This window comes from Notothenia coriiceps, unplaced genomic scaffold, assembly GCF_000735185.1.
Source record: "Notothenia coriiceps isolate Sejong01 unplaced genomic scaffold, NC01 NC01_scaffold00037244, whole genome shotgun sequence".
Classification (NCBI taxonomy): domain Eukaryota; kingdom Metazoa; phylum Chordata; class Actinopteri; order Perciformes; family Nototheniidae; genus Notothenia; species Notothenia coriiceps.
In genome coordinates this window covers 23,350,356-23,364,518 of record NW_011369945.1, presented here as the reverse complement: position 1 = coordinate 23,364,518, position 14,163 = coordinate 23,350,356, and the positions used below count along the sequence as shown (strand labels likewise).

The 14,163-nt window shown below is 40.9% G+C and overlaps 2 protein-coding genes across 2 annotated transcripts in view; both read right to left on the bottom strand.

Moving 5' to 3' along the window:
• Positions 1 to 14,163, bottom strand: part of trmt61a (tRNA methyltransferase 61A) — a 735,410-nt gene that overhangs the window by 666,105 nt on the left and 55,142 nt on the right. The gene's annotated exons all lie outside the window — the stretch shown is intronic.
• The window catches only part of clcn2a (chloride channel, voltage-sensitive 2a), a 44,325-nt gene that overhangs the window by 14,291 nt on the left and 15,871 nt on the right, over positions 1 to 14,163 (bottom strand). The window contains 14 exon segments of the mRNA XM_010794001.1: positions 3,066 to 3,195; positions 3,368 to 3,585; positions 4,503 to 4,613; positions 5,081 to 5,150; positions 5,236 to 5,385; positions 6,330 to 6,414; positions 6,835 to 6,936; positions 8,121 to 8,205; positions 9,124 to 9,249; positions 9,759 to 9,837; positions 10,276 to 10,299; positions 11,361 to 11,441; positions 11,773 to 11,906; positions 12,257 to 12,385. Of these exon segments, the coding sequence (XP_010792303.1) occupies positions 3,066 to 3,195; positions 3,368 to 3,585; positions 4,503 to 4,613; positions 5,081 to 5,150; positions 5,236 to 5,385; positions 6,330 to 6,414; positions 6,835 to 6,936; positions 8,121 to 8,205; positions 9,124 to 9,249; positions 9,759 to 9,837; positions 10,276 to 10,299; positions 11,361 to 11,441; positions 11,773 to 11,906; positions 12,257 to 12,385 (1,524 nt within the window).

Below are 14,163 nucleotides of genomic sequence, written 5' to 3'. Positions count from 1 at the left end.
ACTCCTCAGATGACACAAAAACCTAACTTGGAGAAATAAATAAAATGCATGATGTTATTTAGACCCACCTCGAGTTGTTTGTCTTAAGTTATTGACATGGTATTCTCTGTAAATGATGCGGTAAGCGACGAGGGACAGGAATTACTGAGGCCCGTTTTGCTTTTCTATAGTTGTATAGATACGAGCATGGTTTATACCAGGGGTCGGCGGCACCGTAACAGTGGCACACTAGGAATAAGCGAATCACGTGTGCAAAAATTTAAAATGTATTTCGGATCCCCTGAATGAGACTCTGTCTTCGTCTTTCTTGTTGTTGGTCTCCTTCGTTCCTGTTCTATGATTAGGTTATGTCTATATTGTTATCGCGCCCTCTGTGCCGTCTTTTGTCCTCGTGTCGTTGCTGATCGGTTTCACCACAGAGGAGACTTCCAATTCATTTCTCTATAAGGATTGCTTTCTAATGCCGCAGGTTTTTGGTGGCTGTGTATGGTTGGTGAAGTTGTGGCGATCTGCTCATTCTCTCATCTGTTTAGTTGTTTATTGCTACTATATATATTGTGTCGGACGGGGCCTCTGTGTTGACTTTCCTGTCGCTCCCAGACCGTAGTCGAGGGGAGGGCAGAAGCAACCAAGCTGTAGTTCAATACCACCGAGCTTAGCTTTAAATGACTGGAGAGAGCGACTCTTCCTTTGGGGAGCCTGGCATTTATTTGCTGTTGTTCTGGTTTACAAAATACATCAGAGACCTCTGTTTTTCTGCTTCCTCTTTCACTTCCAGAACATCAGACGTTCCCTCACTGGCGCTCTAACACTCCACAAACCAAGCATGCGACAGGCCACACCCTCTCTGCATCATCTCTCTCTTTAAAGGACGAGCATCTCATCTCACTCTGGCATTCCTATATCATAACATGTGTGCTCTGGAGAATCCCAGAACGGACGATCATCCTGTATTCTTATGCCGTTTAAACCAATTATTTAAATGTGTTTGTTAAATTCGGCATCATGTAAGTTGCGCTGACAGGTCCACACACTGCTTCCCCGCAGCGAGGCGCCCCCGCCCTCCGCACAGGCTGCAGTGGAGACGCTGCGCACAGCTGATTGACAGCTGGAACACAAACCACCAAATAAAAGAATAACAATTAATTGACTCCATTCTGCTCGGATCCCCCCCCTTACGGCCCGTCCACACAGCGGCGTGCATTGAAGCTTCAACGCTTCTGCCCATTCACTTTGAATGGGGTGACATCACGCTTCGCCGAACTGCATTGTGGGGAGCGTAGCTACGCGTTGCTCGCGTCAAAAGTTGAACCATGTTCAACTTTTGAAGCTTCGACGGAAGCGTCAGCCAATCAAATCACGTTTATGAAAATCTGCCAGTACAACTGCTAGTCAATCAAACCGCGTGTATGCTGCGAGAGCCATACCGCAGGTCATTTCTATGTTCCATAAAATGGGGGAGAAAATAATCATTGCGGTAGTGAATCACCCGGTGCTGTATGATCAGTCTCTGTTCATCTACCGAGATACAAACCGGAGGAGCCAGGCATGGAGGGAGGTGTCAGAGATAGTGGGTGAAACTGGTAGGTTTTCGCCTGTTTGGGGAGTTTATATCCAGTGTACCTTGTTTAAACATTGAATTGACAGCTAGCAGGCATAGACAGTATATATAGCTAGCATGGAATGGTTTTTGCTTTGTATATCGGGGGCGGGAGATTCATGTGATTGGTTGTTGGTCGCGTTGCTCGCGTTGACTCCCCAAGCTTCAGACACGCCCACCGCCAAGCGTCAACGCACGCTGCTGTGTGGACGCTCCGTAACAGTCCAGCCGTGAAGTTCAAATGCCGTTGCCATGGCAACACAATGCTCACCATGAAACACGGTTTTCTCATAACTTCAGTGAAAATGCTTCAAACGGCCTAAAACTTCACAGGTTTGGTAGGATACAGCCATCAACGCATCTAAGCGTATTATGGGGTGTCATCAAATGCCGTTGCCATGGCGACAGCCCATTGCCATGAAACACGATGTCGCTGTAAGTCCAATGGACACGGTCCAATCGTCCCCCAATCTTCACTTGTATATCACCGGTCCATGCCTCAACAGCTCTACGCCAAATATGAAATCTCACCATATGCCGTTTCCATCCCACACGGTTTTCTCATAACTTCAGTGAAACTGCTCCAAACGCCCCAAAACTTCACAGGTTTGGTAACGATGCAGCCATCAACGCATCTAAGCGTATTATGGGGTGTCATCAAATGTCGTTGCCATAGCGACAGATCATTCGCCATCAAGTTAGTTCACAAGTTTGCAGTTCAAATATTCTGCTGCTTTTCCAAGCCTTTTTACTTTCTTTTCTTCTCTCATCACACATTCAAGCCCCCAGTGTTCATGTATCATTTCAATCTAAATTCTTCACTTTCTTCTTACACATTACATTTCAATCTAAATTCTTCACTTTCTTCTTACACATTACATTTCAGCATAGCAGTTTAGTGTCAGTTTTTTCAGCATATTCCCACTAGCAATTTCTTCAGGAATTGCATTCTCTAGTTACATTTGTGATGCTGTTGTATTCCAATGTGTTTATATTAAGTAAATGTTTCTCAAATGCATTCTAAACTCATTTATATCAATGGGGGGAGAAACAAGGCACAACCTTCATGAAGATTTATCACAGGATTATTTAATTAGACTATAGGATGGCTGAGTGTACAGTATGATTGAAATTATCATTTATTTTGTAAAACGATTTAAATAATCTAGCTGCTGTTTATTACAGGGTGAAAAACTCACTGTATTATTTGAGTGGGTTACATATAAAAAAGGGGTGAACTCATTTCAGCTGAATAACAATTGAGCAATTCATCCTGAAAAGGCCGGGTCTCACACCTGAATGGTTGTTGCATAAAAAAACAGTCATTTACCAAGTGTTTGCTTAGAGTTTTCCTGGAACAGACAGTTCAGTGTCTCATTGTCATTTTGTATTGACATTTTTCTGTAGTATTATAATGTTGCATGCTGAGATTTGTTAAGATTGATTTTGTTTGCCATGCACTTACCACTGGACTCAACCAGTGCCAGAGTCTTGAGCTGACCAGTCAGCAGCATCTCCTGTAGGTCCCGGTAGCAAGAGTTCAGAGTGATGTAACGCACATCCCTGACCATAATGTCCTCCACACGGATATTATACTGAAACATGAGAAAAGGGAATCGAGAGGTGTTGATACAAGAGGGGAAGGAAATGAAAGGTGAGAGAAGAGATACGAAACAGAGGAGAGCACAGAATCACACTGATAATAACTAAATATAACTTCATCTGGTGGTTTTATTGAAAAACAAACAGGTGGGTAATGACAAGCACTCACTCTTGATGCCCCATTCCGAGTTCAGGGAGATAAGGGAGTTTCTTGATGCGGATGATGGAGTCGTACAGCGATGGTTGGAGCGACTGGGCCACGGCGTTGGCCAGGATCACAGCGATCATCACAGGCAGAATATGAGAGATCTGACCCGTCAGCTCAAACACGATGACCGCTGTGGACACCGTGTGGGTGACCGCTCCAGACAGCGCTGCAGCACCTGTGTGGGGGGGAATCATAGAAGAAAAATGTCTGTCTTGTGTGTGTGATGAGGAATCTTTGTAAACATGAATAAAAGAGTAAACAGATTATGTTAGAAAAATATCACTCGTCACCGGCTTGAGCTTCAATATCAGGATACATGTATTTACTATCCTTGCAAGAATGGAACTATTCATCACGTACAAAGCTGCATGGGACAACATAGTTCCTGAACAGTGTCCTTCACATGCTTATATACAAGAGAGGGTGTTACACAGTCACAAGATGCAGGAATACCGGTACAAAGCAGTATACAATGTTTAGTTTTAGATTAGCTCACGGCCCACGTCAGAAATGATCATTCTTGTCATATGTCTATCTCCATGGAGGCTGAATCATCATGATAATCACATAGCTATCATATGGCTAAAACAGTCCTCATGCTCTTCTAGGTAATCATACATCCTGTTACGTACACAGCTACAGTTGGGCCTTTGTTATCAAATACATTCAGTATTTTCCCAACAGTTTAATATCTGGTGCTAAATGTGCAATGTATCTGTGTTTTAATAATCAGAGAAGGAATGCTTCATGACAGCAAATCCAAACCAGATTTTCTGCAGGATGTCGTTCTAATTCATAACATTTAGCGCCACCCTGTCACACTAACCAGTGAGCCACGACCGTGGCAATTTTGTATCAAACGATTTTCTATTTTACTTTAGAACAAATGTAGTGTTCAACTTAAGTGGAATCAGTTTTCATCAATCTTATTCTATAAGCTGGCATGAAGTGATACGAATGGTTGCAGCTTCGCAGTGGGGACAATTTCAATCACAAAGAAGAGAAGAGAAGTGGCTTGGAAAGATTATTATGAAGACAAATTAGAAACAAAATGAATGAAGGTACAGTTTGTAAAACAATAACATAACTCACCAACTACAGCATAACCGCCGGGAACTATGGGATACACGCTGCCATCAGCATGTATGCCATCAGGAAACATGGTTGCCATGACCTCTCCAACAAGTCTGCCAAATCCTGCACCTGCTCATTGCACAAAGAGAGAAGTTATTTAAAAAGGCAAGATTGTGGCTTTATCAAAAGTGCAAAGTAATTACGTAACAAAAGGACATTCAAATACAATCAAGACAGGTATAGAATACAAGACTAAAAGTTACATGGAAGTGAAAGAAATCAATTATTTGAGTCAATACAAGGCCATCACAAATACTCTTAACTTAAAAGAACATATTTGGAGCAGTTTGTTCCATATATACGGTGAATAAAAACCGAATGCTGCTTCTCCATGTTGAGATTTCACCCCGGGACAGAAAGCAAACTTGTCCTAGACTACTTAAGAGGTCAGGATGTTTTATAAAGTAGGAATACATATTATACTGTACATGTATTTTGGCCCTAAACCTTTCAGTGCTTTGTAAACCGACACGAGTATAAAGGAGGTTGTTACCACTACAGTAGATTCGTTAGAAAACAATGAATAATTTACTCACCGATAAGAAACACTGGCATGAAGGCCCCGCATGGAACCGGCATGGTGGTGGCCACAGCCGACATCCAGAACTGAGACAGAGAGACAAGTGTGTGTGACAACAAGTAAAAAGGAATCAAATCCTACACCGTTTCTATACATATGTCAAAGGCCTACCTTCATAACGATGAAGAGGACGAGTGTGATGAAGACGTTGACCTGCGGATGTTTCCAGCCGTTGTGGTGGTAATCAAACTCCTCGGCCACGCCCTGCCGGCACCACGTGCGGTTGTCAAACAGAGCGACCAGAGACTCGTGCTGCGTGAGCTGAAGGGTCGACACGAGATGGAAAGGTTATCTGAACGTGATTATATAGATGAAAGACTTACAGGAGAATTAAAAGGTCAGCTTTGGATCTAGATCTTCATGAAATCCCTGCAGCCAGAAAGGCAGTACGCGGTACAGCTGGTGGATGTCATCTAAATGTTTCATTGTTTGTTTTTAATTAATCTCAGACTCACTTAATGATATCTTCAACGATACTGAGGAATACCTTTGTGAAATAAGGAACATTGAATTGAATTGAATCTTTTCTGTTATCTGTGCGGTGCAAAGACACTCAATTTGAACTTGTGATTTTGGATATACAATTCCTCATGTTTCAAATATTCTAGAAACAAGTACACCTTTTTTGATGGCAGTGCAAAAGCTTGTCTTTTTGTCAAGACTGTTTCAATGAATGAGCGTCACTGCACAGGACAAATAAAGGTTGTTCTCCCTCCTCACAAGCAGAGGTTTCTTTCTTTTGACAGTCTGAAAGGATCAAAGTGAATTGAAATGGCTTGTTATGCACAATGATAGTGGAGTGTACAGGCAATATCAGCCCAAAAGTGGTTTGCTTTGCAACTTTAAGAAAAGCTCAAACTACGTTTCACTTTGTCGTTTCAATTGTCAGATATGTCCAGTGGCAGCACAATGTGTCTGCAGCCACCTTGTCTGAAAAAGAGGCGTATTTCTTTCTTTTATCCACAATACTGCAGTGCTGCATCAAGCAAGTTATGTGTAACTCTATGACAATGAACATGTGTCAACTGTTTTAATGTTGCTTTCTTTATACCAATCCATATTAGGTACCATGGCAGCTATTGAACAGCTCATGCTATTTTATAGGAGAAGCACCAGCTCTCTATTCACTCAGAATTACCATCAATCATCTCACAACAGTCAGCAGGCTTCAATGCTGTCATAAGAGCGTGAAAGTACTTTCTCACCTGTCCCGCCATGAACTGCCCGAAGCCTGGAGGGAACGTGAGAGTGGAGATTAGCAGGGTGACGAGGGCGGGATACACCAGGCGCCTGACAGGGAGAGAGGGACTGCGGGGTCATTAATGGGGGCGCCTGTCACACTGTATGTGCTTGCTTGATTTATGTGTGGTGGTGGGAGGCATAAATAGCTCTCTGTGATGTGTAAAACTGAAACAATTTATATAAAGACTTAACCTACATTTCCCATGAATACATTTAACAGGAGTTATTTGAGTGCATTACACCGACTATGGATAAGCACTTATTTTTATTAAGGATTTATTCAATACTTTGAGATATATGCATATCCCCCGTCTTGCCTAAAGTAAGAGAAAATGATAATTCCCACTCTCATGTCTGAGGAGTATCAATCATCTCATCTCTCGGCAATAAGACAAATAAGTGCATTTCATAAAATGCCAATCTACATAAGTGTTTAATATTCTGTGTCAGTCAGAATCAGCTACTCACTTCCTCAGCAAGAACTTGTTAATAGTCTTCTGCTTCCTCATGCACTCCACAATCAGCCGGTTCAGGTAGACAAAGAGAGCGCCACCAAAACCACAGGCAATCCTGCAGACACACAAAGACACACCTGTTTGAAGGAGAAGCAGAAAAAGCATCCCAGGACAAAACAAAACCAGCTGCACTGAAAAGCAATCACACTGCCACTGAAAAGCAATGTTCCTGCATGGTTAACGATGAGGCAGGCAGTTTATTTTTGGCATCATTGGGCAAAACATTTCATAGTGACCTTTTCAGCATATTCAACAGGTCGGAAAGAAAAACGTTTGAAACCCCTTTGGGCGTTTTAAAGCTTTAGAAAATCTAGTCCCTGATGGAAGACTTTGGTCAATCTCAGGTCATTTTACAGAGAGTGTGTTCCTATTGGCTGTTCTATAAATGAACATGCATGTCCCTAAAGGTGGTGAAGGCCTGATTCAGCAGCACAATATCCTGCAGAAAAGCAAAAACTGCCCAAACTTCAAAAGCAACCTGAGAAAAAAAAGAAAGACATACTTATCCAAAGGAAAGCCATACAATATCAATGTTGCTAATAGAAACTCATGACTGCAGATTGCTCATTTTAAATGCTATTTAATATTAGCATCATTTGTCTCTAGATCTGAAACACTTTGCCAATATTGTAGCTGGGGCCTCAAATCAAAATATGTCAGTGTATTTAAGTCTAAAAGGAAAATATGACGGGAACTCATATAATTCTCGCTATATGAGCGCATTCAGATCACAATGATAATCGAGATGATGCTTGAATTGAAAGACTAGTAACTAGCGTGTTTGTATGCCCGTGCTCATCAGTGGGAGGGGCTGCGGACAGAAGGGCTCTTTATTCAGATTCAGTTTTTTTGCCATTTTGAGAAATACCTCAAATATAATTCCTGAAATGTTATTGTGAATTTTTGCAATGACATAAAAAGAAAATACAGCCTCCACAGCTTAAAATCACTTCCTTTGAGAGGAGCCAATCTTTGTTTTTTTCCATTTAATAGGTTTTTTCACATCAAACAAATCCAATTTGGCACGTCATGATGATACAGTCACTTATTGTAATCAGCGGAGTAAAAAGTTAATTTCATGCTCCGTTCTTTGACTACAAATCAACCTTGAGCCTGCAGCAGAAATGTGAATGTGCCTATGAGGAGACTACAGAGGGACTGAGGGCTCAGATCTCCTCAGTAACAGTAACTGCTCTGGGATCAGGTCTATTGTGGCGTCAGTCCAGGGAAAAGACTCACCCGAGGATGGCGAACGCCGGCAGCTCCTGAAGGTCAAACGGGAAGTCAAGACGGAAACGGGTCTTAAAGAGAGCAGTGATGGTCTCTGAAGGAAAGAACACTGTTGTAGGCTCCACAGCAATTTATCCATTTGTTACAGATGTAGATATTAACATTTAAATTGGTTTTGGAGACCAATTATAATTTATTTTTACAAATACAGAATCACATTATCTTATGATGCTGAAATCTATGTGTGTAGAGATGCTTACAATACTTATATTGATCATCGCACCATTGACATGACTGAACATAAAGTATGATAAAACTCAAAACGTTCAAATAATATTCTTTATCATTTTTACCAGATCTCATTTATTTTATTTGCTGAGGCAAATCCATGAAAAAAGGTAAGCTGTTATTTTTAATTAACAAGATAATTATTATTTCTTCCCTTGGTAGCTTGTTCATTTAGGAAAAACTGTTCGTAAAAAGAGAAAATTATTGCTTTTCTCGAGATTATAAAATGATTAAAGGTGGGGTAGGTAATTTTGAGAAACCGGCTCGAGATACACTTTTTGTTATATTCCATGAAATGCATCCCGATAGCAATGAATATCTCAAGTGCTTTGACAAAAAATCCATTAAAAAAATGTCATCTGTGGAAGCCGTAGTTCTGTAAAAAGCACGACCAATCATCTGAGCCGGCCCGGCTAAAGTAACTGGATGGCCTACCTGCCTGTCAGCCTTCCATCTGTGCACAAACTTATCTCGTGCCCTCATTGTTCATGTGCGCGTTCGTGTGTGTTGGAGGAGGGGCTCTGTAAGGAAGTGGCAGATTTTTCAATTCTAGCGCACTCAAGCTGGTTTCCTCCAAACTTACCTACCCCACCTTTAACTCACTGATTCAGAAAAACAGGTTTAATATTTTTTTCTCAAGGGATTAACTTTTTTTCTATTTTTCCGTAACTATGGCATCCAGACAAATAACAAACATGTGGTAAAAAAAAAATGTGTCCCTAACCTTCCTCCTGGTTCCACACTGCCAGCACTCTGAATATGAAGGCGCTGAAGGTGGCAGCAAAGAAGCCCCTCCAGTAGTTCCTCACCGCAAAAAACGTGGAAGTGACCTCAATGCTGAACAGCACCCCTGCACCAAACAAACAAACGACATTTAACAACATTCAGACTTTATAAAAGAAATGGTTGAATAGGCCGCTGCGTAAATGTTATATCTACATTTCCATGATCCATCATAGGTTGGTGATAGCTACTCCTTTGTCATCACGTATCCTCTGAAGGTCACAGATAACCAAAGCAAATATGTTTTATCTACATTTCTTCCTTCCTTCCTTTTTTCAAGTTTTCAAAAATTCTAGAAAAGTAAAACTTGTTCCCACTAAAAATGTAATAATACAAAACACAGAAAACAAGAAGTTAAACAAATATTAACAATAAGAGCCAGTTCAAAAAGGTATTATCTACATTTCATGGATCATGGCCTAACAAAAAGGTTAACCTGAAACAGTGACAGCTCATTTGACCTGAATACCCATGCAACATTGAATGTCAATCTAGCCAAAGAGTTCCGAGATACAGTTAGACAGACAGATTGACCAAAGATTGGAAATTGCTCTACTGCTGGCAGGATAGTCCTACCTCCAATCGGAGCAGCGAAGCAGCAGCCCACTCCCACTGCACAGGCAGCCGACAGCATCTCCGTGTTCCTCAGCCCGTTCTGCCCGACAGGAGTCAGACGCACACACAGGTACACACACACGAATCCCAACAAGGTACATGTGAGTGCAAATGCCACAAACACACAACAAGGTGCATTTGTCATGAAAAGCCACCAACTGTTCAAAAATTCAACACTTTTTACTATAAAACCAAAGCTGTATCTTTCCAACATCAACGAGATTACATATATGAGTGATGGGATATGGGGCCGTAATGGAAAAACCCAGGATGGAGTGACGAAACCATGAGATGTTTGTATAGAAGCAAAGACGGCACAGATCGATGCCTCGCTGTGATGGTTCACTGAACAGAATCAAACAGCGCAGACAAAATGGAAAAGCATCAATCTCTCCTCTTCTTCTGAAATGGACAGCATGGATTATTAATGTTGATGAAATTGGCAATAAAGGAACTATCCGACTGGTGCATTTCATACCTTGCTTCCCTCAAAGGGCTCTTCCTTTAGCAGTAAAGGTGAGGGGAAAAAGAGAAAGAAATATGTGTGAGTGTGATCTGTGCGAGTGTGGAGGTTACCTTTGATTTCTGCTCCTGGAAGACATCCAGCTTATTATCCAAACCACACAAAATCAAACAAGCGGGCGGATGAGCTTCAGCAAACAGTCTGGATTCAGCAGTGAACTGAGTTAACATTTCCCCAGACTGATTATGTTTAATGGCTGCACAGTTGACCCCTGGACTATATCAGTCTTTCTAACTGGGCTGAGTTTTTCTTCCTCCACATCTCTGCAGTCTATCTTCCTCCATACTCATGGTGACGCTGGTACATGTGGGAGAAGCACAGCACACTGTCCTCTGTGGAAATAGACAGAAGTCCAGGGTATGGTCGCAAGTGAGTGGAGGTGAGAGTGTGTCCTGGGGAACGGCAGAAAGTCAAGTAAAACATCATAGTCATTTTTTAGATTAAATTATTTTCTTTTTTTGCAGCTTCACTCTTTCAAAAAAAAAATCATGACTCAGAGTATATAAGGCAAGTTACTGGGAACTAGATACTCAAAGTCTGGAGAGATGTTGCAAGGTTAAGTGGAAGTGGTATGAGGTAGCCCCACAGCCCATCAATTATATATATGTATGTATTTTAAAAAGTCTAACCATAGTCATTATATATAAGTGGATATTGGTTACCGTTTGCTGCAATTTAACTGTTAGACTTTAACTTAGTTTGGTCAGCAATCAAACTAACTACCTGGAAAGAGGTTTGACGTTTCAAATGCTTAATCATCACTTTCAGTTTCCTTTCTGAACTCCTTGGCTCACTTGCTAACTAGTTTACAGTTCATATCAATCAATGTCAATATGTCTTTTCTGATATTTTAGTGTAAAGAGCATAATCAACTACTGTAAATCTGATGGCATGTTATTTCAAAAATATTCATGGTTTATAGAGTACATTTAGTTCATCGTGGATGTTCAAGTAAGAGGCATAACCTGTGAAGGCCCTGAAGGTTACATCTCTAAAACAAGGTATGCATTTGAGGAGAAATCCGTGTTTACTGTCCTCACCATATAACTCCCTCCGAAAAGAGGAGCCATGACTTTACTCAGGAGAGCGGCGCACAGACTGGCCACATGAACGAAGGGTCCCTGAGAGAGACGAGAGAGAGAGATCAGGATGTTAGTGGACTGGATACGACTTAAGGCACATTTGAGTTCATGGGCATTCAAAAAACCTCGCGCGATCAAAGTCTGCGAAGATCCAAACTTTCTAATCCTCAAATGAAGGAAATGCAAACGGTTATCAGCAGTAATTACTGTTTTATTTTCCCAGCTGTTACTTTAATGATACTGGAAGAAGCCGGATTATTAAATCCTCCCCACTGGGAAACTTCAAAAACTGTCAAGCAATCTGTCATGTGTAATTTGCACAGCCAAGAACACTGTGATGTGTAGAGATGGAGGAAGATGAAACCTGTACCTCCTTTCCCAGAGGCATCCCACTGCCAAGAGCACAGGTCAGGCCGATGACTTTGGCTACGAACGTCTTGAACGTCAGGTACTCCTTCAGGACCACGCCCCTCAGTATGGTCTTCATCTCAGGAATACCTGAGCCTGGGGAATCAAAAAGAAAGAGATTCCAGGTGGGGCGATGGAGTGGAGAGAGAGGACGAGTTGAAAGAAAGCAATTACAGAGAGAGATGAGGGGAATAAATGAAGAGCGAGGGGGGCGGGTGAGGGGGAAAGCTGATTGATATTCATATAGTTTTCTGTATGCACATCTCATCAGGGTTTTAGCGTATGGATTTCTTACAGACGTTACCACTGAGACACCTACAGCACATGTCCTTGGACACCTTATGCTGCATTATAGAGCCAATTACATTACTCAAACACTGAGATGTGGACATAATTTGATATAGGAATACCTATGCATGAATTGTTGACGTAAGTGTGTGTCTTACCCACAGCCTGAGGGGCCAGTATCTGTGTAAATCCCGCTGAGAAAGTGATGAGCACTACGGGGTAGGTGACCCAGGCGATGTACTGCAGAAGCATGTTGCTGTCCAGTCCCCCATACATCCACTTCTGTGCTGCACACACACAAACACAAACACACACACACACATAACTTCATCTCAGTATAATGCAGCAGAAAACTAAACCACCTAACAAACAGTTTCCTTATGCATCAAGATTAATCTGCTGTGAGTACATTAACATGGTTCCTCTGCCCTTCAGTACCGCTCTTTGACCTCCCTTTTCTGCCTTATTCATTAGTTTGACTTCACCTGATGTACAGCAGCTTGGTTGCCTCTTCCTTCTTATTAATTTTTCAGCTCTCTTACCATCAAACCTAGCCTTTGATAACATTGTAAAAATAGGAGAGGCCATTCTATATATATATATATATAAAGGTGAAATGCTTTTTTTCTCCAATATGACAAACATTTTCAAACTTAAAAGACATTACAGCTCTATTTCAGGACTTTAACGTGTAATGGGAACGTTTTCATTGTCGTTTTTGTACTTTTTAATAAAATGTCTGAGCTTTTCTCAAGTGAATTAATTAAAAGTCATCACTCTTGCATTGGCCAGGGCAGCGTAGGAAGAAAACTCAAGGCATTTTATTAAAAAGTACAAAAACATTAAGTCCTGTATTTGAGCTGTAGTGTTCGGTTGATTCAACCACTTTTTGAAAAATTCTGCTATCAGTTTTTATCATATAGATATACTTTATTTTACTGAATATCTTTGGGTTAAGGACAGACCCAACGGGACATTTAAAGACTTGGCCCTTGAGTAACTGGTAAAATAGTCCGCACACATTTTTTACCATTCTCACTGGTTAAGTTGGAGATACTTATGGTACTGTATACTACCAGCACAGCCCCTAACTGACCCCCCCCACAAACACCACAACACAGACTATATCACCCCTTGCTGCTAAATACCAACAAACTATGTGCAATATATAAATGCCGTTAATAACTGTGTAATATATATATACCTGGCTGCTAAATCATTAGAACTGTTACAAGGTGTGTATTTTGTAAATTATGTAACTTGCTGCTGTTAAATACCAACCACCGATGTGCAATATGTGCAATATTTATAGATGCTGTTAATAACTGTGCAATATATACCCGGCTGCTAAATTCTAAGAACTGTTACAGGATGTGTATTTTTTTTAATTATATAACTTTTTATTTTGTATTATATTTTTGTATTATCATAACTTAGTACTTTTTTTTTCATGAATGTCACATATTTAACATATGTAACATTAAGCTGTCTGTGGCTCTTTTTCCTGCTGTAACTACGCACATTTCCCCTCCGTGGGACTAATAAAGGTACTCTGATTCTGATAGATTTAAGTATTATATAGTTTAACAGTGTAGTACAATGGTTATGCTATACACAATTGTGGCTTAATGAAGTGTTTTTTTTGTTATTTATAGATTTTTAAATAATATTACAGATATTTTATCATGTGAGAAAAAGGGACTACAATTTCGATTTAAAACATCAAAAAGTTATCTGTATAGGAGTGCAGTCTTTTATTAAAGGTAATGCATTTCAGAGGATTTCCGTTTTTTTGATTAATTCAAGTGACATTGAGGTAACATTGATGCTACAGTATGTGGCCGCAAAAATCCCCTTTATTGACCCTTTCAATATTGATGAAATCCACTTTGTTAGGTGGCTCAAGATCAATATAACTTTGCTAGTGAAGGCCAGGCAACTTGTATTAATATGTTCTACCTTCACACCACATACCATAGATCAGTGGTTCTCAACCTGTGGTACGCGTACCACTGGTGGTACGCCAGCTCCCGCTAGTGGTACGTGGAGGAATCTGACATATAAC